At 28.2% G+C, this 26,491-nt stretch overlaps 1 protein-coding gene across 1 annotated transcript in view; it reads right to left on the bottom strand.

Annotated features, from left to right (window-relative positions):
• Nucleotides 1–755: 755 nt before the first annotated feature.
• LOC100205283 (calcium homeostasis endoplasmic reticulum protein) overlaps nucleotides 756–26,491 on the bottom strand; it is a 35,258-nt gene continuing 9,522 nt past the window's right edge. Inside the window, exons 3-19 of the mRNA XM_065801625.1 lie at nucleotides 22,270–22,391; nucleotides 15,457–15,552; nucleotides 15,286–15,362; nucleotides 11,324–11,561; nucleotides 11,077–11,236; nucleotides 7,739–7,827; nucleotides 7,519–7,654; nucleotides 7,166–7,410; nucleotides 6,904–7,037; nucleotides 4,247–4,468; nucleotides 4,090–4,122; nucleotides 3,969–4,013; nucleotides 3,780–3,902; nucleotides 3,466–3,539; nucleotides 3,059–3,150; nucleotides 1,097–1,166; nucleotides 756–988 (exon numbers count right to left, since the gene is read on the bottom strand). Coding sequence (XP_065657697.1) covers nucleotides 966–988; nucleotides 1,097–1,166; nucleotides 3,059–3,150; nucleotides 3,466–3,539; nucleotides 3,780–3,902; nucleotides 3,969–4,013; nucleotides 4,090–4,122; nucleotides 4,247–4,468; nucleotides 6,904–7,037; nucleotides 7,166–7,410; nucleotides 7,519–7,654; nucleotides 7,739–7,827; nucleotides 11,077–11,236; nucleotides 11,324–11,561; nucleotides 15,286–15,362; nucleotides 15,457–15,552; nucleotides 22,270–22,391 — 1,979 coding nt within the window. The 3' untranslated portion in view covers nucleotides 756–965. The remainder of the gene's footprint in view (nucleotides 989–1,096; nucleotides 1,167–3,058; nucleotides 3,151–3,465; nucleotides 3,540–3,779; nucleotides 3,903–3,968; nucleotides 4,014–4,089; nucleotides 4,123–4,246; nucleotides 4,469–6,903; nucleotides 7,038–7,165; nucleotides 7,411–7,518; nucleotides 7,655–7,738; nucleotides 7,828–11,076; nucleotides 11,237–11,323; nucleotides 11,562–15,285; nucleotides 15,363–15,456; nucleotides 15,553–22,269; nucleotides 22,392–26,491) is intronic.

The following is a 26,491-nucleotide window of genomic DNA, read 5'->3' as shown; positions in this document are numbered from 1 at the left end:
AAGACCAGTGCTCCTTACTCCTGGACCTTCCTGCCAAAACTTAGAAAAGAAACCCATGCTCTCAACAACCGATATTGGTCAAGGTTCAAAACAACACTGGTCTTTCCAACAACTGGAATTCTCATTGTTTAAAAGATGTACGTCAGTTAGAAAAGGTTCAAAAATATTTTACTAGAAGTGTCTGTAAAAGATGTCGTATTCCTTATAACTCTTCAAGACTCTTTAATCTAGAACCTCATTTGCTGCTTCTTACATCATACAAGATGTCATGTCAAAAAACTTAATTCACGTACCAAATGTAAAAATACGCAAAGATATTTTAACTGTGAAAAGATTATCGAGATATGGAGTTCTTTACCTGATTATATTGTATACTAGTTCACTTGTCTTTGTTCAAATCAAAATTAAAAAAGTTCACTGTTCATCACCATTGCACAATATTTTAATTAGTTGTTTTTTTTCGGTGTTACATAAGAGTAATTTTGATGTTACCTGTATCACATTTTGTATTTTTTATTAATAATAAAAAATACAAAAGGTGACATCAAATAAATCAGATAATATATATATATATATATATATATATATATATATATATATATATATATATATATATATATATATATATATATATATATGACACATAAAATTTCAATATCTAATAACATAAAATAGATTCAATTATTGCTATATGAGCAGCCATTATGCAGTTATTAAGCCGCATTTTGCAACAACAACAACAAAAAAACTGAAAATTGTTTCGTGATTTTTTTACACAACTGTTAATTGAAATAATGAGCATTTGTTATATGGTTATTGAACTAAACTCTTTCTTATGGTTCGGCTCAAAATCACCGTTGGTATTCACTGTTATATCCACGCAAATGCACAGAATATCTCCCTCTTGCTCCATGTATAAATTACATTTCATTTTGACAGAGTTCGCCACAAAATAAAACTTTAATTTACTTTTTCGAACTTGATCTTGCTAAAGTTAAAATACACGTCAATATTCTTGAGAGAAAAACTAATCGTATAAGCATTCAATAAAACTAAATACTCCATTAAAAGAATATAATCCATAGAGTGAACTTACGTCTGCTGTATGAATAACTTTTATTTTTTCTAAAATTCTCAAATGGATCATTCATATCGGATCCAATTCCCTAAAAATAGCTCAAAAAGTTAAATCAGAAAAAAAGAACTGCAGTTGAACTAATGAAATTCGAATCCTCAAGGAGTTATAGGAGTTCAATTTTAAATGTTAAACCCTGAAGGGACCGAAGAAGTTGCTCGATTTAAATAATTGAATTATAGGAGTTCGAATAACAAGAGTTCAACTGTAATTATTATTTATTAAGTTTTAGTCGCAAAACCGTGAGACAAAAAACTGAAAATTAATAATTAACAAAATATTAAAATGATTATTACTAAGTAAACGATTAGCTGAATAAAATTGTTGGTCATTATATACTTTTCGGATCGTTTCGAATTAAACTGCAAAAATTAATAAATTTGGAATTTACATTTATTGAATTTGAATTCGATTATAAAAGATTTTAAGGTATCAGTAGATCCAGACCTAGATGGTCTGGATCTACAATTTCGGCAACTATAAGCTTCAGCAACTATAAATTGTTCCAAATACCGGGATCCCGGTATTCCCAAACATAGTTACAACCTTTTCTTAAATCTTAAACTCAAAAACAAAAACCTTGACAAACAAGGTCAAGATACAAGTTGAGCACAGTATTAGCAGGGACGTGGTGAAGATCAAACTCAGAACTTCTTGCATATAAAGTGAGCACTCTCCCACAACACCAGTACAGCATAATTCAAGGACGTGGTGTAGATCAAACTCAGAACTTCTTGATTATGAGGCAAATCTTCTATTACACCGTTACAGCATAATTTTAAACATTTATATTTGTTTTTTATAAAATTCCAAGACAACCATACTTATAATTTGCTAATTATCAGGTAACCAAAAAAGTTCGTGCGGTTTTTCCGTATATAATAAAAACACACAAAACGACATAAGTAAGTACATTTATTCATCAAAATAGTCACCATTAGCATCTAAAACCTTTTCCCAACGTAAAACAAGCTTATTTATTCCACTTCTAAAAAATTCTCGGTCCTTTGAGTCTATAAAAGCTTTCAACTCCATTTCAACCGCGTCCTGGTCTCGGAACTGCTGTCCTTTTAAATGATTTCCCAGGGAAAGGAAAAAATGGAAATCAGTAGGGGAGAGGTCTGGCGAGTATGGTGGATGAGGCAAACTCTCCCAACCAAGGCTTTGGAGCTTGTCCTGAGTCACGCGAGCGGTGTGCGGTCTCGCGTTGTCGTTGAGAAGCAGAACTCCTCTCCTGTGCACCAGTGCAGGCTGCTTTACAAGCAACAGGTCGTGAACTCGTTGCAGCTGTGCTGAGTAGACCAGTCCAACAGTAAAATTTTGTAATCTCTTTACGAGTGTATTTAGCTTTAGAGTTGTTAAAAAACTAAATATTGTTTGCATGATTTAGGCTCATTTTACGTTGTTTTTTTTCCTACTCCAAAACGAAAGAAAAAACAAATATTAAAATCAAAGTTCAAGATTGATAAAAAATGTTATATATTTATCTTATTATTTCTTCAGTCTATTTAGTTTTTTATTTGATTCTACATCATCTCTTACACATCATAAAATAATGTATACATATGTATACATATTTTGAAATAGCAAACACTTATGCATGCTCTTATTGGCTCTGGTAAAATGCATTTAACATCTATAAGTCTTCTGTCTAATAAAAATTCTGTCTAAACGCTTTGTGTATTTTAGATATAAGCATTTTGTACTTTTCATCCAGGCCGAAAAAGAAAAAATAACCGCCGGGTTGTTAACACTTAGGTAACTATATATATTACGTAACTACAAAGATCTTTTAACCAAGCACCTAACTCTATTTGGTGTTTAGTAACAAAAAAAAAAAAAAAAAATATTTTTTTGAAACGCTGTAATTTTAAATTATATCAACAACAAAAAAAAAATTAAAATTATTACTTATCAATTTACCTTAAATTTATCTTGTCTATCCCTGATCTCACCTCCTTTAATAGGGTTAACAATTCCAGTTTCTTTTTTCCCTAATCCTTGTCCTCCCCAACCTATGAAGAAATCAAAACATTTAAATTATTATAAAGATATGCTAAAATTTTTGAAATACGTTTATGAAAATGCACCACTCTTGACTTTTAAACTTACATAACATATTGCATTAGAATAAATAATCGGATAATAATAATAGGTAAATACTGTCTTCATAAAAAGGTTTGGTTACAGACTTCAGGAAATTTGGTGAAGTAGTGAAAACTCACAACATTCTTTCATAGACAAATAAAAATAAATAATTACAAATTTTCAAACATAAATATTATTGCACAAAGAATACTGATTTATGATTCCTAAAGGAACTTACGTACCCATTTTCATTAACATTTGATGACCAACATTAGAATCATCAATTCTTGATTCCATAGGCCTTGGTGTAAAACCACTGAAAATAATTATGCATATATAAAAATGTATTTATGTATGTATGTATGTATGTATGTATGTATGTATGTATGTATGTATGTATGTATGTATGTATGTATGTATATATGTATGTATGTGTGTATGAGTGTAAGTATGTGTACACATATATATATGCATATATACATAAAATAAAGAAATAAAAACAAGAAAAAAATTAAAAAAACGAGTTTCTATATAAAAACATATCTTAACAACGTACACAAAGCTTTCAGGTGGCGTAGGACTTCTTTTAAGTGGACTCCTGCGTGGTGGAGATCGTGATTTTGATCGAGACCGTGAGCGAGATCGCGAGTGAGATCGTGAGTATGATCTACTTCGGGACCTAAAGAGAACTTTTATTTTAACAAGATCTTATAGAATTTTTTTTTTTTTAAAACAATAAAAATACCTTCGAGCAGGACTTCTAGAACGACTTTTTGAAGCACTTCGTCGACTTAAAAAGAATCATTCATTTTAAAGGTTCTGCAACAAATAGTAACACAAAAATAATATTTGAAAAAAACACATACTTGTTTTGTGATTTTTCTTTAGGACTTGTTGACCTAAAAGATTGATGCACTTTTATTTTTTATAATTAAAATTTAAATAACCTTATCAGTATAAAACTAAAATAAAAAAAATTAAAAACTAAGAAAGAAAAATAAAAATAATGTGTTTAAATTATACCTTTGTCTATCTCTACTCCTACTACGAGAACGTGGAGGACTAGGGCTTCTGGATTTTTTTCTCTCTTTCACAAGAGGACTACCAGCTGATTCAGGAGACGGGGATCGACTAGATGGTGGGGAAAGAGATCGGTCAATAGTAGAAAGATTGCGCTCTTTATCCTTTATGTACTTAAGTTTGGCTTTGTAAAACTCAAAAAGTCCATTCTTTTCCCATCCTTGACTTTAATAAAAATTAACAAAAAAATTAACAAAACAACTTGCATTATTACTAGAAATATCAAACATTTAATCAGGCATTAATTTTAGCCATTTTATCTGACATAATAAGACTATTAACATTACAAAAAAATGCTATATGTTAGAAATAAATAACATAGAAACTTTTAACTTATATAAAAATAATTAAAGTTAATACGCTTAAAAAATAATAAATTTTATTGAAAAAAAAAAAGAAAAATGTTTTTGAAAGCTGTTACAAGGAAATACTAATATTATATTATTGAAACACTTTTAAAATCAGCGCTAATGATTTTTTATATAAATGTTTAAACAAAGCATTAAATAGTTTAAAAAAGAGTTTAATATGATTTTTTAAATTTTTAATGCGTAAGTATTTACTAGCCTGTGGTTATATGGAAACTCACTCTTTTTAAATCATTAAAAACAAAAACAAATATAATTTAAATTAAATGTTCATAATTATTAGACAATTATTAGAAATTGTTACTTTATTTAAAAAGATTTTCCATAATATTACAAAAATGTGAGTAAAGTTAAAAAAAATTGAAGTTAATTATTCTATACACTGTTAAAAACCTGATTTAATTAATCTTATTTTTGTGTGTTTTATTTAAAGTTATATTTTTGTTTTTTGTGTTTTATTTTTAGTTAAGTTCTTTTTATTCTAAAAACATAAACTTGAACTTTTTGTAACCATAGTGTAGGAGGTTTTTACTTTGTCACATATATACTTAATGACATTCATTAGTTACATCAGGACTCAACTTAGTGACATCTATGAGTTATTTTTAAAACAATTTTGCAATAAACAAAAAAAACAAAACAAATATATCAAGAAAATTACAAAAAAATGTGTGAACTTTTTTCCCACAGACATTTGGGTATTCACACACTTTTTGCCATGTTGTGCAAAATGTGAAAAAAGTAATGAAAAACTATAATTTAAGTTCACATGCAAATAAAAAGTTTTAAACTCAACTTTTAAAGATTTTGTTTAAGAGTTAATGTTGTAAGAACATTTGTGCTTGGTAAGTAAAGTAGGTCAAAAAGGGGAATATAAACTGCCTTGACAACATTTTGCTGTTCTGAATGATGATTCAAGTTGAGCTAAACCAAATGATGACATTAGATTATGTTGTAAAATTTATTTGCAATTGTTTTTTCACTAAAGATGAAACTTTTAAGTTCTGATTTTATTTGAAATTTCAAAAAAAAAAAAAATTTAAACAAAGTAATAAAGGTTATAAAATTGAAAAGATTTTCTACAGATCATCTGCATCTACATTTCTACAGATAAACCATATAACCAATTGAATAAATGTTATTGATGATTTAAGAACTTCAAACGTTAATTTATAATTAATAAAATTTTAAAACTTTAAAAACTTAAACAAATTAGATTAACTGTTATTGCTGAAAAACAAAATTTTATGTAAAAAAGTGAAATAATATAACAAAATTGTATCAGGTCATAAAAGTGGTGACTCAAAGGTGATTAATATTAGATGAATCAAGTATAATATAAAAAACACCACAAATAAAGTTAATTGTTAAGTTGGCATACGCACTAACTGTTATATTACTTAATGTGAACATAATATTAAAACTATTTCCAGGCAAAAAATGTTTCAATATTTTAATTTTTTTAATTAGTAAAATAGTGACATTGATGTTACAATGATAATGAGGATGTTACAATGACGACGTAGGTGCCAAGGTTGCAAGTTCGAATCCTCCATACCAAAACTTTGAAAAAAAAAATTTTTTTTTTCAATTTTAACTTTCAAGTTTTATGTTTTATAACTATTACTAATGTATATCTTTTTTTTTTAAAGTTTCAAAGATGCGCATCAATATGTACATAAATTGACTGTTATAGCTGTAGTCACAGAGGAGTCAACAGACTTAAATAGGGATATATAAATAGGTGCAGTGGAGTGTACATACATTGCCTGAGGGTCCAGGGAGGTATTCTTTTATATAAAAGAAAAGGGTTTTGGCAGGCATTCTTTTATATAAAAAAGTTTTTCTTTCAATACTTATTTAAATAGAGGTTATTAATATAATTTATACTAAAAAAATTATTAAATTAAATTAGATTTTTAGGTGAAATATTCAATTTAACTAATCACAAATATACATCTACAAATATAAGAAAATATTATTTATACACGCATACAAATAATGTTTAATCTAATTAAATATAACGTAAAGTATATTTTTAACAATATTTTTACTATTTTATTTATTCGATGTCAAAAAAAAAATTTTAAATTTATTATTGTATTTCCAGAAAACTATTTAAATATCCAGAAAAAATTAAACTTTAAAGAAATATCTGGAATTCCAAGTTTAAACAATATGAATAAAAATAAAACAAAATAGTTTACAATATCATTAAAAAAAAAAAAACACCTGTCTCTTGGTCTTTCATGGGAAGGAGGACTGTAAAAGGCTTCAATAGCTGCTAGTAATCTCTCACTTGGAGGTTGTGGAATAGGCAATCGAAGATCTTTTGGATCTATTGGATTATATTCACAATCCCATATCTAATTGTTACATAAATGTAAATGCAAAAATGCAAAAAATGAAAGCGCAAAATTTACATCATCATCATGATCATCATGATCATCACAACATTTACAATATAAAAGGGTAGAAAAAGCAGATTGCACACCTTTATTAGTGGAACCATAAGGCCAGCAGGAAGATCATAATATGGAGCCATTGGTATTGTTGGATCATGCATTACTTCTTGTTCAGGTGGATGATGAGCTCTACCATGTTCATAATCAAATGTCATTGGAGTTGGACCAGGTGGAACTCGCTGATGGCTGTAATCAAATGTTTGTATTTCCGAATTCTGAAATTGAGGTGGCATATCATATGGAGGATAACCAGGTGGTTGTTGATCAAAATTTCCTTTAACAGAAAATTTTTATATAAAAGAAAAATAATTTATGTTTCAAAACAAAACAAAAAATCTAAATAAACTAACAGTTAGAGGCAACTTATAGTTAAAATTTATACCTTGGTCAGATAAAGGAAATCTAGGTGGTGGAAAAGGTGCAGGTGGGCGAACTGAAGGTGTATAATTTGATCCATAAAAATGATATGGATCCTGCGGTGCTACAGGTGGAGGAGGTGGTTGATGCCATTGATTAAACTTAAAATTAAAAAAATTAAATACATAAAAATACTACACCTTCTGAAGTTTTAAAGTTCATAGTAATAACTAAAAAAAACTAACTTGCTGAAACTGTTGAAAGTGTCCAGGCATAGGTGGAGGAGGATAGTCTTGTGCTTGAGGATGTTGAGGATGATCATACATATTGTATCCTAAAATAATGCTATATGTTATATAAGAACAAAAAAATTAAAATAATATCTTGACAGATTTTATAATATATTAGTTGATTGTGTACTAAAGTGTACTTTTTTCTTTTTAAATTTTTAGCTTGTTTTCAAAAAAGAAAAAATCACTCTAAAAAAATGTTGATTTATTACTTTATTATACTTACCATTGCTTTACTAGTTCCGTATTCAATCACATGTTGTATTGTCTTGGCATTTATATATTATTATATCAATGCAATATGTAAATTTGATACAATAACAATATATGAGTGTGCATTAGGGTGCATTGAAAAACAGAATTTTTTTAAAATTGCCTTGTAATAGCTCTAAATATATGCTATATAATAAAATATCACTGAATTAACAAAAAATTTCGAAATTAAAATATTTTTAGAGTTGCCTCTAGTCCCTTGAACATTTTAGGGCCCCTAATATTCTGGGAAAAAATAATTCTTCAAAAGTAGATCAACCTGGTACTCAGAAGAAGCAAAATTTTATAAAATGTTTGAAAATAATATTTGTTTTATGTAAAAATTATTTTGAATTTTATTGCATAATAACTTTTTTTTTTTTTAACTAAAAATAAAAAAAGTGCATTTTTACAGGTTTTTCGATAATATTTTTTTTATAAAACAATTATTATTTTCGAACTTTTTATAAAATTTCACTTCTTTTGAGTACCAGGTTGATTTACTTTTGAAAAATTTTTTTTTCCCAGAATATTAGGGGCCCTAAAATGTTCAAGGGACTAGAGGCAACTCTAAAAATATTTTAATTTCGAAAGTTTTTGCTAATTCAGTGATATTTTATTATATAGCATATATTTAGAGCTATTACAAGGCAATTTTAAAGAAATTCTGTTTTTCAATGCACCCTAGTGTGCATATATATATGTTTACATATGTTTATATATATATATATGTATATTTATATACAACATTAAAAGTACACTTAGATTGGCACGCTGGCATGATACTGAAATATGGAGATGTGGGGGCTTCAGTATAGCAAAAGTTGCTGGTACATCAACTGAGGGTTGAGGTTCAGTTGAGCATTAAGTTATTTTTAATATTCTTTGTTTTTCGTCAAAAAAAAAAGTGTGGAATTAGTTTGGCAAAAAAATTCAGCAAATGTATATCAATACAAAATATAGTATGTGTGTGTGTGTGTGTGTGTGTGTGTGTGTGTGTGTGTGTGTGTGTGTGTGTGTGTGTGTGTGTGTGTGTGTGTGTGTGTGTGTGTGATGTGCTGCTTTAAGTTTGCAAAATAAAAAAATAAAAAATTAATAAAATAATAAAAAAAGTAAATAGCTAAAAAAAAGTAAATAGCTAAAAAAAGTAAATAGCTAAAATTCAAATTAATAGCATTTTTAGCTTGCAATAACTCTTGTAAACGTAGTTTCTAATTCAAAATAAATTCAAAACAAAAACTCACTATATATTAAGTAAACAACTAAAGATTGAACTAACAGTTAAATTTAATAGCTTAAAATAACTTGAGATTTTTTTATTAAATTAAAAATGGAGGTTTGAGTAACATCCAAGTAATTTTAAATGGTTAATCATTTCTCTACCTTTAATTTTAGTTATTTATTAACTAACGCATTATCTTTACACAAACAAAAGATATATTCATAACTAAAAATGTTCTAAACTTAAATGTTTTATTACTAAGTTGAAGATTGAAGTCTTAAATACTTGTAGCACAAGAATAAAACTTCAATCACAAAGTTTAGTTTCTGCATTCTTTTTAAAAAAAGTTAAAAATAATGAAAAGTAAGTAGCAACCATCAGAATGCCATGATAGCCACAAAAAGAAAATATGATATTGAACATGAACTTTAGTTAATTTTAATTTTCTAATTAAGATTAATCATAAATAATATAAAAAAGCTATATTTCAAAAGAACGGGAAAACTGTCTCATTGAATATGTAAGGTAAGACAAAATGTAAGTCAAAAGCCATCCATAAGGCTACATTGAAGAAGAAAATGAAAAAACTTTATTTCAAAAAAGAAGTTTAATTCACAGGTTCATCAAATAGTCTTAAAAATACACAATGCTGAAAAAGATAATCCTGTTGTTAAAATCACCAATGAAATCAACAAAAGGTTAATACAAAATGTAAAATATTTAAAACTGTGTATAGCTTGGTAAAAAGAAATAGACTACTTGTTGATATTAAAAAAGACTTTGAACTTTAAATTAAAAGTGGAATACATCAAAGGAATCAGCTTGCATTAAAAATATTCTGCAACTTGGATCCTTGAAAATATTTCAAGTGATTTAAAAAGAAATATTCTTTGTAATATTGTTAAGAAAATTTTAAAAGTGTGTATAATCATCGATGAGGCATCAACTATTTCTAATGACATTTGTTCTATGTTATTTATAGACTTGATTGGAAGCTCAAAATGCAATAAAAAAAATTTATAATAAATAACTAAAAGCATTTGGCTTTTTTGAAAGGACCAAAGAATACAAAGAAAATTTAATCAGGTTTGTTCTGATGGAGAAAGTACTATGCTTAAGTGTTAATCAGGAGTGGGCACAAGAACACACAATGATTTTCCTAACATTATAACTTGGCACTGTTTGAACCATAGATTACAGCTTGCTTGATGATTCCATAAAAGACAGGCAAATAAATCATTTCAAATTATTGACAAAATGTATGCAATATTCCACAGATTAAATTTTAGTCAGAGAGATCTTTCAAATATATCAAATGAACTATGAACAGCAATCTTATAAACAGGACAAGTTTTGAGATCAAGATGGGTAGCTTGCATTTTCCAGGCAGCTTGTGCTGTCTGGCATTCTATGAATATTTTTGGAAAAATAAAAAATACTCTGAAATGGCATTACATTTGAGAAACAAATGTTTTTTACGCAACTTAGCTCTGATGATTTATTATATATCACATTTATTCGAAGCTTTTTAGTCCAAAACACAAAATATTGGAAAAGCAATATTTTGTTCTGGATATTTGGTAATTTGAGAACTATATCCATTCTTAAAAAATTTAGGTAGTGGTGTAGTGGTATAGTGCTTGCCTCATAAGTGACAAGTTCTGAGTTTGATCCCCACCATGGCTATGTTCGGCAAGGTTCGATCCATATTCTCAGTCCATAATACTTAGTCAGATTTGTTCTTATCTCACTTTTTTTTTTCAGCAGAGTTAAAGAGTAAAAAGACTGATTGAGTTGAGAAATAAAAACTAGAAACTACCTCGATTATTCATTTCTTCAGATGCATTTTTCTCCTCCTCTTGCTGCCTTTGTTCTTGTTCTTCTCTTTGTTTTTTATCCTTTTCAATCCTCATATATTCTCTCTCTTTTTCAATGATATCCAATTGTGTGTCATATAACTTATCACTCAAACATAATTTCTAAAATAATTCAAAAAAATTATATATTAATATTAAAAAATATTAATAACTTTTAATGTATTAAATAAAATTTAAAGAAATAAATACTTCTAAAATATCTGGACTAAAAAATTTTTGTGTTTCCCAAATCTTGACAACTTTAGCAAGTTTTTGTTGGTTGTCAGCAGCTTCTCCATTGTGAACGATTGCTACAATTGGCAGAATGTAGTTCTGCAAACCTTCTTGTAATAGAGGTACATCTTTTTTTCTACTGTGATGTAGCAAATCATTAGTAAGATAGACAATATGTAACTTTTGTTGGAAAGGAAGAGATTCTTCAAGCATTCTAAAAACAAATAGTTAAAAAATCACAATTAAGATGCTTAACTTTGATAATTTTACATTAACTATAACTAAATTTACAATTGTAAAAACTTTTTTTTTTAATTTTATTTAATGTTGAGTAGTATTACAAATAATGAAGTACAATTTTATTTATTGTTAAATAATAAATGAAAATTAAGTAGGAAGGTAGTTAAAAGAACTGATTATTTATGGTTTGCATGGAGGATGTTGCGTGGGAATAGAATTTATAAATAATAACTATGCTGAGATGAAGCCAAGTACCCAAGTAATGTTTTATGATAATTATTTAAAACTTATTTATTATTCAGTTAATTACCTATAAATTAGATTATGACTTATAGATAAGTTTCCTTGCAACGCCACATCTTTTTGTAAACAACATGCGCCCGCATACTTGTAGGCAGAAAACATTATAAGTATACATTCATAACTTTATAATATATAAACACTTTTAAATTGTTTTTTGCATTTCTTTTATATCTTTAAATAAAATTTTGTTCTCTTTTTGAAAAATGATTGAAAGAATAATAATCAGTTACATTTTTATTTTATTTTAAAAATAAAAACTTTCTTTACTTTTATAATTTTGATTGCTATTAAAAACTTTTATATTTTATGTTCTATCATTTTATATTAAAGTTGATTTTGTAAATAAATAACAACGAAAATTCTTACAAGCTTTTTTAATTCATACTGCTTTTAAAAACAAAGAAGTAGTGAGAAATCAACAGAAAACAGTAGGAAAGTTAATAATTCATATTATTAACTTTCCTACCATTTTATAACAAAAATAATAATAATAATAATTTAATGCTTCTCCATAAATCTACTTTTATTATTTATAAAATAATCAGCAACCTGAACATCCTGCTAAAGTCAGGAAATTAAATAAATTATGGAAAACTCTGGAAAATTTCATTGATTTAGTTGCAAACTATAAGTTATTATTTGAATTGACAATCAAAATAAGATTGCAAAAAATGGTTATTTAAAAGTCAACGAGAGGACTTTTGAAGCAAGTTTATATTTTTGGGGTAAAGGAAAATATGTAAGATTTTTTTTGTTGCTTTGTATGTTTTGATAAATATTAAATTGGAAAGTCAGGAAAATTCAATAAAAGTCAGAAAAAATCAATAAGAATTAGGAAAATTCAATAAAAGGTAGAGAAAAGCTATATAAAATAAACATGAAAGTTTTCTGGCCACCCTGATTATATACATTTACATAAACCAACTAAACTCATATTAAAATGATCAAAGGCATTTATATTCAACATATTATTATCTAATAAATTGAGAAATTGAACATTTCACATCAAATTCTTAAACTCAAAAATATAATGTATAGGAACATTAGAAAGCTGTCTAAATTTTGTGCCCAGATAGTTATAGTCTTTTATAAAAGCATTAATGACTTTTTGTTGCCCAAATAGCATTTTTAACATCAAGTCCTTTGTGTTGCAAATTAGTAATAGTAAATTAAACTCAAGCTGGTATAGAAAATTTATTCAGCAAATTAATAAATATGTAACCTAAAGGTACAATCATATAATTGGACATAAAAAAAAACACAACAGTTATTAAAACAGCAGTAAGTTATAGGAATCAGCACTCTGTCAGCAAGATTATAGCCACTAGGTTTAAGTTTATTCTGATATACTAATCTATCTAATACACAATCACCCCAGTTAGGAGATAGAAACTGATTGTCCCAGCTGGTTTTTATTATACACCAACTAGACATTAAATGGTATTGATATGTTGATAGCTAAACCAAGCTCACTTTCTTGAAGTTAAACTTTTTTTTATCATATTGTGCTTTATAAGCACAAATTAAAGATGGCAACAAACATGAGTGAAATAAGTTTTAAATTTTTTAAAGAGCTACATTACCATTAAAGATCTTAAAAATTTTTTGTTTGTTTATCTGATGTTAGATTTTTGGTATGAAATATGTTTACTTGGTTCAAGTCAAGCTTATTTCTCAATAATAAGTTTAGTAATTCAATTAAATTTAGTACTGTACTAATTGAAAGTAAAAAGTTTAAAATTCTGCTGTATAAATATCAAATATTTGGTTGAAAATATTTAGAAATAGTAGGCTAAGGTATTTTGGTGTCAATTTATTTTCTCAGTATAGTTATCAAGCTCTATATTGTAGATGATGATGTTGATAAGAATCCTCATTTATATACTTTAGCATACTTTTCTCTTCTCTTTTTTAAATTGAAATGAAAGTTGGAGCAACTTCAATGTTATGAATTGTTATGGATAGCTTTAATTCAGTCTCTACATTATGAATTAGCTTTAACCCAGTCTCTATGTCTTCTTCTTTTAAAAGTTGATTTTGCAAAAGAAACATAAATTTGAATAATAATTGTGAAAACTAATGTGGATTCAATAAAATTGAATCCACATTAGTTTTCACAACTTTTTGAGTAACTAACAACAGAACAACAAAATAATTTAATTCTAGTTAAAAATCAATAAGTGAATAAATTTCCTAATAAAAGATACTTTATGTTTTTTGCTGGAAAATTTTCGATTATTTGGTTTTTTCTGCCTACAAGTTTGTGCACATGTTTTTTTAAAAACGAGAATGTAAACATTCGCAACTCATCTATAAGCTTTTCTATTATTCTTTGAATTCCCAGTTCACCCATCATGGATGAGTTTGTTGACCTTGCTATAACAATACTCTAATCAAAATTACCATGACATTTGACATCCAATAAAATTATCATAACATTTGACATCCAGTAAATTAAGTTCACTCAAATAAACTTCAATGAACTAAAGTAAAACTATTATTTCTAAGAAGTTTATTACAAATCATCAAAAGGCTTTTTAGTTAGCAGAGCTAACAGATTTTTTTAGAGGCTAAGCTTAAAGACTTTTTTTTTGTGTTAACAGATTATTTTAAACTGGCGCATAAAACTTCTCAAATTATAAAAACTTCTCCAATCCTAGAATATCAAATATCTAAAAATCATAGTTTTCATGACTTACGCAGAACAAAAATTTTTATTATGTCTAAAATTAAAAGGTTGATGTATTTCTAATACAGTTTTTTTAACTGTTTTAGAAATACATCAACCTTTTGAGACACCCAAATGTGTAATAAGTTAAGGTGAACAACCCCTTTTTACTTTTGAGAGCACATAAAAATAGTAGCATATTGAAATTGAAGAAACCAGAATTAATCTTTTCTATAGCCTTTTCTTAAGTTAAATATATTTATTTTGAATTTAGTTTATTTTATTTTTTACCTTTAAAACTATTAAAGTATAATAATGAAGTTTATCAACACTATAGAAGTTTCCACCAAACCATATACTAATCGCTATATTTATATTGTATATTAAGTTTCCTTCATATCCATATATTAATCAATATATCCATTTGGTAACACAATAAACATCAACAAAAAACTTTTCTGTTAGGTTGTTGGTGTTTTATTTAATGTATAAATGCTAGCTAAATCTGCAGTAGTAGACTAATAGTAGAACACTTGGCTCCTAGTCGAGAAATTTCAAATCTGTCATTTGCTTCTGTAAGTATTGCCCTCTATCTGTTTTTGATTGCAGCAGATTTGCTTATTTGCATTTCAGAGTTTATAGTTGAGAGAGGGTTTTAAATAAAGTTTAGAAAGAAAAGAATGTAGCCTAATTAACCTTGGGGAGGTGAATTTTATTTAAATTATACCTTTGAAACAAAAATCTTCCAATTGCTGTGAATTGTTCATAGCTTTTACAATTCTCCACAATCCATGTTTTACCATTCTAAAATAATTCTAAAACTATTTAAAATTTCAAAATAAGATTATATTATTAAAACGGTTTTACTATTAGCCGCATAACAAGTATAATATTAAACCTGTATATTATCTTTTGTGCAGGCTAAAATTAACTTTTGCAACAAGACTCTGAATTCTTCCAAATCAAACTCATTCCGTTGCGAAGGAGCAATTACCTATAATGCATTTATTAGTTTAAAAAAAGAAAATAGCAACAGCTTGATACTTAAAAATACATAAAACTTGGAATAACTTTTAATTTTTAAAACTATTGTTAATATATATATATATATATATATATATATATATATATATATATATATATATATATATATATATATATATATATATATATATATATATATATATATATATATATATATATATATATATATACAGTTACGGACTTAATTTTAGACTCAGATTTCAATATTAACAAAAAACTCCATTCCATAACCATATATTTAAAAATGATAATAAAAATAATGATTTATTACAGCCTGCTAATACTTGCATGAATGAATTCCTTTTGATTTTAGTACTCCTTTAATGATCTGCGGCATTGAATCCACCAAATTTTTGCAGATGTCAGCTGAAAATGAGCACCAGATAACTTTAATTTTTTCAATTGAATCCGGGATGGAGGAAGACTTTTCTTTGGCAACTCCGCGTTTAATTAAAACCCATAGGTTTTCGATCGGGTTTAGATCTGGCGAATTTGAAGGCCAGTCCAATAATTCAATTCTTTTTGATATAAACCAGTTTTTAGTTTGCTTTGAGACGTGGCAGGGGGCTGAGTCCTGCTGGAACATGGTGCAATTGTGAATCGCCATGAATCGTTCCAAACTGTCATTCAAAATATTAATGTACGCTGTTGAATTTAAAGTTTCTCCTTGATTTATAAATCGAATGGAACCACAGCCATGTGCTGAGAAGCACCCCCACACCATCACATGAGCAGGGTGCTTAACAATTGGAACTGTAAACCTTGGGTCAGTTGCTGATGAATGTTTAGGACATCGAACCCATTGTTTATAGCTTGCCATCAAATAAAAATTACTATCGTCACTAAACATGACTTTTGCCCAATCTTCTGATGTCCAATGAGAGTACTTTTTACAAAACAATATTCTCTTCTTCCGTTGGATATCAGAAAGAAAAGGCTTCTTTAAAGGCCTTGACGCCCACATAAAAAGTCTGTTGCATAAAATACGTCGAATATGACGAGTGGAAACATTCAAATTCCTTTTGATAGCTGAAGATGTAATAGTTGGTGTTTTCATTACTTCTCGTCGAATTAAACGTTCTTTCTGCGCTGAAATAAGCCTTGATCTACCAGGATGATGTTTAGGTTTGATTGAACCAAAAGAACTAAACTGCCTTACAAAACGCGATGCTGAAGATTGTGATATTCCTAACTTGGATGCAATGTTCCTGTTATAATATTCCTCAAATAATAAAATAACTTGAAAAAATTAGCCAGCTACACAAATTCACAACTTCTTAATAAATAATTGACAACAATAATCGTTTCCTTATACATAATTAACATTTTTACTGGAATTCCAAATCCGTCAGATGCTATTTTTGCATATTATATCATCAGATATATCTAATTCCATGAAACAAATTTATTCATCAAGTTATTTATGCATGCATCATACTTATTATGCTATTTTCACACTTTCATCATGAAAATTTTGATTTTATCACTTTGAGTCTAAGATTAAGTCCGTAACTGTATATATATATATATATATATATATATATATATATATATATATATATATATATATATATATATATATATATATATATATATATATATCAGGCCTTGTTAAGAAGCGCTACGCAGCTCGCATTTTGCTTGCGAAAAGGCGATTTGCCTACGCGTTCAGCAGTTTTGCGCTACGCAAAAACTTATATCTTTTAGAATATTTAAATTATCTTTTGATTATCGTTAACGTGACGTTTATTCAGAAGAAATAAAGTCGTAAGTAAAAGCATTTAACCGCAATTGTAAAATAATAGATTTTTTTGTTAAAGAAACAGTTTGTTTCATAATTTTTTTTTTGTTATTAAAAATTAGTTAAAAAAAAAAAGTGTTTTAAGTTTTATCTTAAGGAATTAAATATATAAATTCCTTTTAAATATAAAAATTATTTTTAGTCATAATAAGTTTAAAAAATGCACGATTTATTTTGATGTAAATATTTTATTAATAAGATATTTTGTTTATTGGTAATTCCATAACGTAAAGTTTTAATGACGTTCATTTAATTTATGAACATAAATTATGATCACGAATATGTTATCGGTAACTGATAAATAACAAAAAAAAAACTCTATTGTTTAAAAACATTATTAAAAAGAGTTCACAAATTAAATAAGAAAAAATGTATTAACAGTTGATAAGATAACCAAAAACCAAATATAAAATCATAAGAAAATAAACAAATATTTTACGTTTCATGAAAAAAATATTTTTTTCAAAATAAAATTTAGTTCATATTTGAAAAAAATAATAAAAATGATTTTTTTAATAAGAACTTAGATTTTATTTGTAACTTTTGTTATAGAGAAAAAAACAAACTGTTTGTATGATTTTTAACGCGTTAATAAAATAACTTTAATTACAATGCGGTAGTTGAAAAGACGCTAGTGACGCAATATAACTTCTAACGATGCAAAATATATTTGCTGAGTTGAGTTGCTTAGAAATGCGTTACGCATTTTCGCTACGCAGCGAAATCTCGTAACAAGGCCTGATATATATATATATATATATACACTGTCACTGGCCACAATATTAGTATCACCTCAGTTTTATCCACATATTTTGTTTTCGAAGTTATTTTAAAGTAATTTTAAGGTGAGTATATTATTATTACTAACTTATTATACAATACTGACATCTATCAAATGAAATAGAAAGAAAAATTCTTTACAATCATGAATTCTTTATAAACATGAATGTGAAGTTAGATGTGTTTTAAGTCAGCAATGTGAATTTTTGTCAATTTAAAAAAAAACGTGGTTGATCTGCCACATTTTTTTTATATTTTAACAGTTTTTTTTGAGTGAAAAGTGTTTTATTATTTTTAATACATTTTATAAAGTTACTATAAATAGCAAAAATTAATATATAATACCGTTTTAATAACATTTTTAGTGTAATAGATTGTAATTGAAAATTTCAATAAAAAATAAACATGGGTAAGGATGTAAGGACATAAGTCCCAGCAAAAGTTCAGAAGTAAAAGCACTTTTACAACATTCAGCGCATTCCCAACAGGAAATTGCTAAAATGTGTAAAGTTTTGCAACCTTTTGTCAATAAAATCAAAAACAAAATGGAAAACAACATCACTCTTTCTCCAAAAAGGAAAAGACGGAGTGGGTCAAGACATAACACCACTCCGAGAACAGACAGAATTATAGGATTTGCCTGGTATTTGCCTGATATTTGCCTGGAAAATAGAAAAAATCATCCCTCTTGTTGTTAAAACTTGTTCAAGAGTCTGGAATACCAGTTTCGGAGTGCACAGTGACAAAACATCTGGATGAAGTTGGTATAAATCCTCACAAACCGGTTAAAAAACCAAAGCTAGCTCCAGCAATGATAAAAAAGAGATTGCAATGAGCAAAAAATCATAAGTATATGATTATTGGAGATTGGGAACATGTAAGTTTATCAATTTTGAATGAAATATTGTTAAAAAAGTGTTTAAATGTTGACATAAACTTAATTACAACCACACTACGACGATTTTATCAGGTGTGTTTTTCAGACAAATCAACTTTTGAGATCTTGTTGGACAAAGTCACCTTCGTCCAAAGAAGACCAAAGAAAAAATATCATCCAGATTGCATTGTATAAACTATTAAACATCCAACTAAAGTTATAGTGTGGTCAGTTATCAGTGGTAAAGGCACAGGAAGACTATATATTGTCAATGGGATGATGAACCAAATACAGTATCAAGAGGTTATGGAAGAGCCAACTCATCCCCCAAATACAAGAATGGTTTCCAAATAACAATACATTTACATTTATGCATGATAGCGCTCCATGCCATAAAGCTAAAAGGATCACAAACTTTCTTAAAACAAAAAATATCCCCATTTTAGATTGACCAGCGAACTCTCCTGACCTGAATCCAATTGAAAATTTGTGAAGCATTCTCAAGAAGGAAATCTCTTCAGAGGTTTCAACAAACAAAAGGGATTTGATTAAAAAATTACTCTATCATTGGCACAACAATGAAAAAATTAAGACAGCAACAATAAACTGCATTAAAAGTATGGAATAGCTAAAGTTATTTCATTGAAAGGAGGAATGACAAAATATTATTTTTTTATAACTTCCAAGCAAAAATAGTAATTGTTAGTTATAATGTGTGTATTGTTAGTTAAATGTGTGATTTTGAAATAATATTTAATTATTAAGGAAACATGTTTTATTAATAAAATATAACTAATATTGCACTTGTACTTTTTTTATACTTTTTACAAACATTTGAATTTAAAAATACACAAAAATTGTAGGTGAACATAATATTGTGGCCAGGGACTGTATATATATATATATATATATATATATATATATATATATATATATATATATATATATATATATATATATATATATATAAATATATAAATCCTATTTGTTTATTATTGCAGTCTTATACATACAAGAGTTTTCGTATTTTATTTACAAATACAAATTATCATTTAATATATATATATATATATATATATATATATATATATATATATATATATATATATACATATATATATACATATATATATAACTATGAATGCGAGTTTAGATAACAACTTTGATGTCGCACTGAAATAGCTTCCTGCCAGGGGCTTCAGTACACACATCAACTATCTTATAGCCTGCAAAGGAGTGCCGCTACATAGAATGAGGGTTTGGCATGAAGCAGCAATCTTTTCTTTTATTATTCCTTCTTATTTTCTTCTTTTTCTGAAAACCCTGTATGCTATAAGGGTAGCAAAAATATATATATATTTTTCAAACAGTCAACTTTTTAACTCACTTTCCAGACAACCCGAATCATTTACCTTCTCTACTCATACTATGTCTCGTTTCTGATACTAGTCAGTGCTCAGTTTCTCCACATTCACCCTTAGGTGCTTCTAATCACGGTTTGATCTCTCTAAAACTATTATCTCACTCTTCTTCATCATCAGAATCCCCCTATTATCATACCTCTTACAACTACCGTAAAGCTGACTGGGACCCTTTGGGTGATTTTATTTGTGATAGCCTTTTGGTAGAAATCTTTCATCTTCCTGTTGACAAATGAGCTTCTTACATAACTTCGTGGTTTCAGGCTAGCTAGAATCTTTTATTCCCTCTTGACTATTCCAGCCTCACTCTCCTCCATGGTTTTCCTCACATTGTGCTGCTGCAATTACCAATCGAAACCGTTACTTCCATATCTATCAGCAAAACAATTCTCCAGAAAACAGACACTTGTTTACTATTGCTAGAATTGTAAAAAGGTTTTGTCTAACGCCAAAGCTCGCTATTCTCAGATCATAAAATCTCGTATTTCATAACAAAAATTAGGCTCTCGTGACTTCTGGAGAATCTTTAACAGTATCAATAATATGGGCATATCTGTTATTCCACCTCTCTTGTATGGTTCAGACTTAGTCACCTCACCTAAACAAAGCTGAATTGTTTGCTAAGAACTTTTCATCAGTTCATCTCTTGATTCCACTAGTTGCATTCTACCTGATATAGCTATCAAACAGGTTGATCCATTGGTTGACATTTGCATCACTACAGCTTCTGTATCAAAAATGATTTCCTGCTTAGACTCTTCCTGACAACATACCTGTTGTAGCCTTACAGAAGTGTACTCCGGAGCTGTCACTTATTACTTTCAAAACTATTTATCAAGTGCTTATCAGAGTCTTTTTTTTCCAGCATGCTGCAAAGCAGCATCTATTATCCCAATTTTCAAAAATTCTGGAAAGTGATCTAACTCGTCAAACTACTGTCACATTAGTCTTCTTTCTATCATAAACAAGGTTTTTGAATCTTTAATTAACAAACACTTAATCTTGGATCTAATAACTTACTTTCTGATCATCAATATGGATTTCGATCTTGTTGTTCTACAGCTGATTTGCTAACAGTAATAACTGATAATTTTTATTGTGCATCAGATAGAGGTGGAGAGGTTAAGGCTATTGTTCTTAGCGGATATCTGGAGCGGATCTTCTAATGATGCCCTTTCTTTTAGACAAGGTGCAAAATGCATTTTTTAAAGGGTTATTTAAGATATGAAAACAAGTGCTTTTTTTTTTTTTTTACATGGTGATCTCTTTAATAAAAAATATCTTTGAAAAATATTAATTGGAATAAAAGTATATAAAACATCCGAATGAGATATCTATAAAAACATTTAAGGGAGGGAAAATTTAAAGGAATAAAATGTCAATGAAAGATATTCATTGAAATATAAAGTCTATAAAAAAACATTCAAATTTATGAAATATCTATAAAAAACAATAAATGGAATGAAATTTCTAAAAAAATATTCAAAATAAAAACATTTTTTTTTCTTGAAAACATTCAATTTCGATTGTAAAAAAATTAAGTATGAAAATAATAATAATAAAAAAAATTCAAAGATAAAAGTGTTAAATAAATATTTTATGTTGTTTGGTAGGAATGTCAATCTGTATTTTTACATAGTTTCACTTCTTTTAAGGGCCAACACGACATACTAAAAATAAACATTTTTTTTCAGCATTTAGGATTATGTTATAAAGTTTAGACTTGAGATGGTCCCATAACCCTCACTCCAAAAAAAACAAAATTATAAAAATTTAAAAAATATATACTTCTGGAGGTTGTATGGTAAACTGGGAAGGAATTTGTGGTAACTGCTGTTGCTGGAAAGAAGGTGGGGGTGGAGGCTGCTCTTGCTGTTGATTTAATCTTTTTTGAGCTTCACACTGGGTAGCTTAAAAAAAAAGCAAAAAAATGTCACAATTTTAGTTAAGAACTTAAATTGATAGAAATTAATTTGAAAAAAAAAAAAGGTTTATATTAAATCTCAAAACAAAACATCTTAAATTTACTTTTTACAATATAAAAAAAATTTAATATTTTTAAAACACTAACTTTTTTAGCAAGTTTGTTTGCGTATGCATATTGATTTAAAATTGGTTTAAATTTGCTTTAGTTATTTAATTGTTTTATATATATATATATATATATATATATATATATATATATATATATATATATATATATATATATAAATATAAATATAAATATAAATATATACACATATACATATATATATACATATACACACACATATATATATGTATATATACACACATATACACACACACACATTTTTATATATCAACCTTCGGAATCAGGAAAAATAAGGTTGGCAATAGATTGGCAACCACAAACTGTTAGGTCAGCAACTTATTGTAAGAATTGTGTTAATATTTTTAGTAAGAGTGCTTAATACAGTGTGTTATATAATTGGTAGAGCAAATAATATAGTGAAAACTAAATAATTATCAAGGTATATTTCAATTACATAACTAGAAGTTTCACGCAATAGCGATCACCAGATGTAACAACAACAAAAAAGTAACAATAAAAATTATATACAAAAAATGCTATGGAGTATCCGCTTTAATGAAATTAAAGTTCTTTATTAAAAATTTATTTTCATGGCATCATTTTGACGCAAGCTCGGTTTGTTTGTAAATAGCAAATGTAATAATGTGGTATTTTCTGTCAAGCATAAATTGCAAAATTTACCACCAGGTTTGAATGGCTCTGCTTGATCGAGAATATTCCATTTTAGTATAGGTATTAAAGCTTTATTTTTGCATTCTCACACAAAGTTCAGTGGAGTTGACCTTATTTTCATAAACAAAAGAGTTTTTATGTTTATACCACCTGTCTTTAAAAGTTTTCTCAGTAAGCCCAATGTAATAATATCCTTTATTTTCTTGGTGAGTTTTTACATTGCAAATATAAAAAAGATTTTTTATAAGGCATTTTCCATTGAGTGGGCATATTAGTGGTTTGTCGACAATTGCATAATTGATTGGCATTTTTATGAGAATTAAATAATATATTTTAATTATGAGAAGTAAAAATACTCTTGATGTTTGAAAGGCAGCTATAACTAACCTTTGAGTTGTTTTAGTTAAAAAGTTTGTGAAATTTGTGGCCTTTAGGAAAACATTTATCAATTGTACTCAAAAATGTTTTTGCTACCTTTGTTCTGACATTAAGGAAATAAGGTGGGTTAAACCAGATGTTTCTTTTTCGAAAGCTTGTATTATATTTCTGGATATTTGGAATGAAATTGGTCGTATCTTTGAATCCAAAACGAGTTGAGAGCATTTTTATAAAACTATGTGGCTCTAACAAAAGCTTCTTTGCTAGAAGATACATAACTGATGCAATTAGAGATCATTTTTGGTATCAATTTAATGATGCTTGGTGGATGATCGGAATTGATGTTAATATATAAAGGATTATCTCCTGGTTTCCTATGAGGTTTATAAGAGTTCTCAGAAAGGTTAAATTTACGGTTTTTAAGTTAGGTCTGATAGTGATGTTTAAAATTAATGTACTTTCAATTTTATATTAGATTTTTCTTTATTTTTTTCAATTGAGTAAACAAATGTCTGTTTTCTGGAGAATTGTTTTGTTGATAGATATGGAAGTAACGGTTTCAATTGGCAATTGCAGCAGCAAAATGCGAGGAAAACCATAGAGAAGAGTGAGGCTTGAGATTAAAATTGTCTTTAAAACTTTTTATTAGATTTTTCTTTATTTTTTCCGATTGAGGACAACTGATATTTTAGAAGCAGCAAAGACCATCATCTCTATATAGACCGGTAGTATTAAAAAAATTCTTTGGCAATAGTGTTTAAAATATAGAGGCCAACTAGTTCATATAATTTGGTTCCGTCAAAACTACCCATGGCGACATTGAAATTAGGGTCCGCCAACTTTTTAATACACATATTATTTTCTGAAAAAAGTAAAGATTTCCTGGTGGGTAAATAATTTTGATTGATTTATTATGATTTTTGGTGAACTGTTTTGCATGGTTTATAGAATCTTGAAAAAGTTGTTTCAAAATTGAAGGGTAAAACTCGTCAATATCGTACTGAATGAAAGTTCATTAATTTTTTAGGGTATGGATTTGAATCATTTTATGACGCCATTTGTGCTGTGCTATTGGTATACGTGGGTAGCATTCCTAACTTTACTATTGATATCATCGAATAAAATTTTACTTACTTTTCCGAGCTCAGGTTTAGCTGAATTTATTAGTTGGCACTGTCTAACTATCCTACCATCTACGCCCAAGTCTTTTGCTATGATTTTAGCATCTGTGTTAATGCTGTTATATTGTGTGATATCATTTTTTTTTTTTAAAGATCTTCGCTTCCAACAAGGATGCAAGCAACCACTAATTAAAGTTGGAAGTTACTGGAAGAGAAAAGATGAAGATTGTAGAGCAAGATAACGATTGATGGACGGCTTGAAGGATTGCAAACTATATAAATCAGGAAAGCAAGATGAAGGAAGCAAATTCCAAAGAACTGATATTTGAGGAAAAAAACAAAAGGAATAAGAAATTTTGGAGCACTTAGAAACAGTCACAGAAAAAAGATGAGACTTAATTGAATGGCGAGTAGCACAAGAATGAATTTTAGTAGATGGCAAAAGAAATGCTAGCTCTTTAGAGCAGTGTTCATTGTAGTATTTGTAGAAAAGAGAAAGAGAAGCAACATAACAACGATGTGATAATTTTTGAAGGTTGGCTGCACAAGCAAGTCCAGCTATGTTTAAAATGCATTTTTGCACCTTGTCTAAAAGAGAAAGAGCACCATTGGAAGATCCGCCCCAGATGAAGCAACAGTATTCCATACAAGGACAAGTTTGAGATTTATAGAGATAAAGAATAGAATCCGGAGTTAAAAAATGTCAAGCACAACAAGGAAATACAACCTTAGCAGATGCTAATTTTGCATTGGATTTGATATATGGCTTCCAAAAAGATCAGAAGTATGAGTTTATCCTAGAAGATGAAGGGTAGATGACTCATAGAGTACATTACCTTTTATAAATATAGGAAGATCTAAATTATTGCGATGATGATAAGCTGAAAAAAATTGAGTTTTATCTGAATTAAAGTTCACCAGCCTCTGTGAGCCCCATGCTGTAGCAGAAGCGAGATCCTTTTCAAGCTCAAATGCTCCCTCCAAGCAATCGGAGAGTGTTGGCTTCTTATCAAGACAAGAACAAATGGTAGCACCATCAACAACAATGCCACCTTAAATGTGAAAATATCTGAAGGATCATTAATGTAAATTAAAAAGAGTATAAGGCCAAGGAGAGGACCTTGAGGAACCCCTGAAGTTACAGGATATGAAGAAGAGTGCTGTCCATTTTGTCCAAGACAAAAGATTTCTACCCAAAGGCCATCACGAAGAAAATCACAGAAAGAATCCCAGTCAGCTTTACTGTAGTTGTAAGAGGTACGATAATAGGGGATTCAGGTGATGAAGAAGAATGAGATATCAGTTTTAGAGAGATCAAACTGTGATCAGAAGCACCTAAGGGTGAATGTGGAGAAACTGAGCACTGAATAGGATCACAAGACATAAGTCGAGTAGAGAAGGTAAATGATTTGGGTTGTCTGGAAATCGAGTTGGAAAGTTGAATATTTGAGTTAGGGATTGAGAAAGGCAAAAGTTGTGGGCTTTGATGCCTGCAGAATCACTGACAGTAGAGCCAAGCCATTCAGAGTGGTGAGCATTAAAGTCGACAACAACAATATAGGCTGATTGATAAAGAGAGAAAGCTTGGTCAACATCATCAGAAATAACATCAAAAAGAGTGCAGTCTTGAGATGAAGGAGAGTGATATAGAACAAAAAGAAAGGTAATAGAGTGAAGTGGTGCTAATTGAAAGCACATGAAAGAACAGTCTGTGGATTCAAACCTAGTTTCACAATAAATGGGTGAATTCTTACGAATGTAAATGCCCAGGCCAAGTATGTGACTA

The sequence above is a fragment of the Hydra vulgaris genome, chromosome 07 (assembly GCF_038396675.1).
Source record: "Hydra vulgaris chromosome 07, alternate assembly HydraT2T_AEP".
In the NCBI taxonomy this organism is placed as follows: domain Eukaryota; kingdom Metazoa; phylum Cnidaria; class Hydrozoa; order Anthoathecata; family Hydridae; genus Hydra; species Hydra vulgaris.
This window is presented reverse-complemented; position numbering and strand designations above follow the sequence as displayed.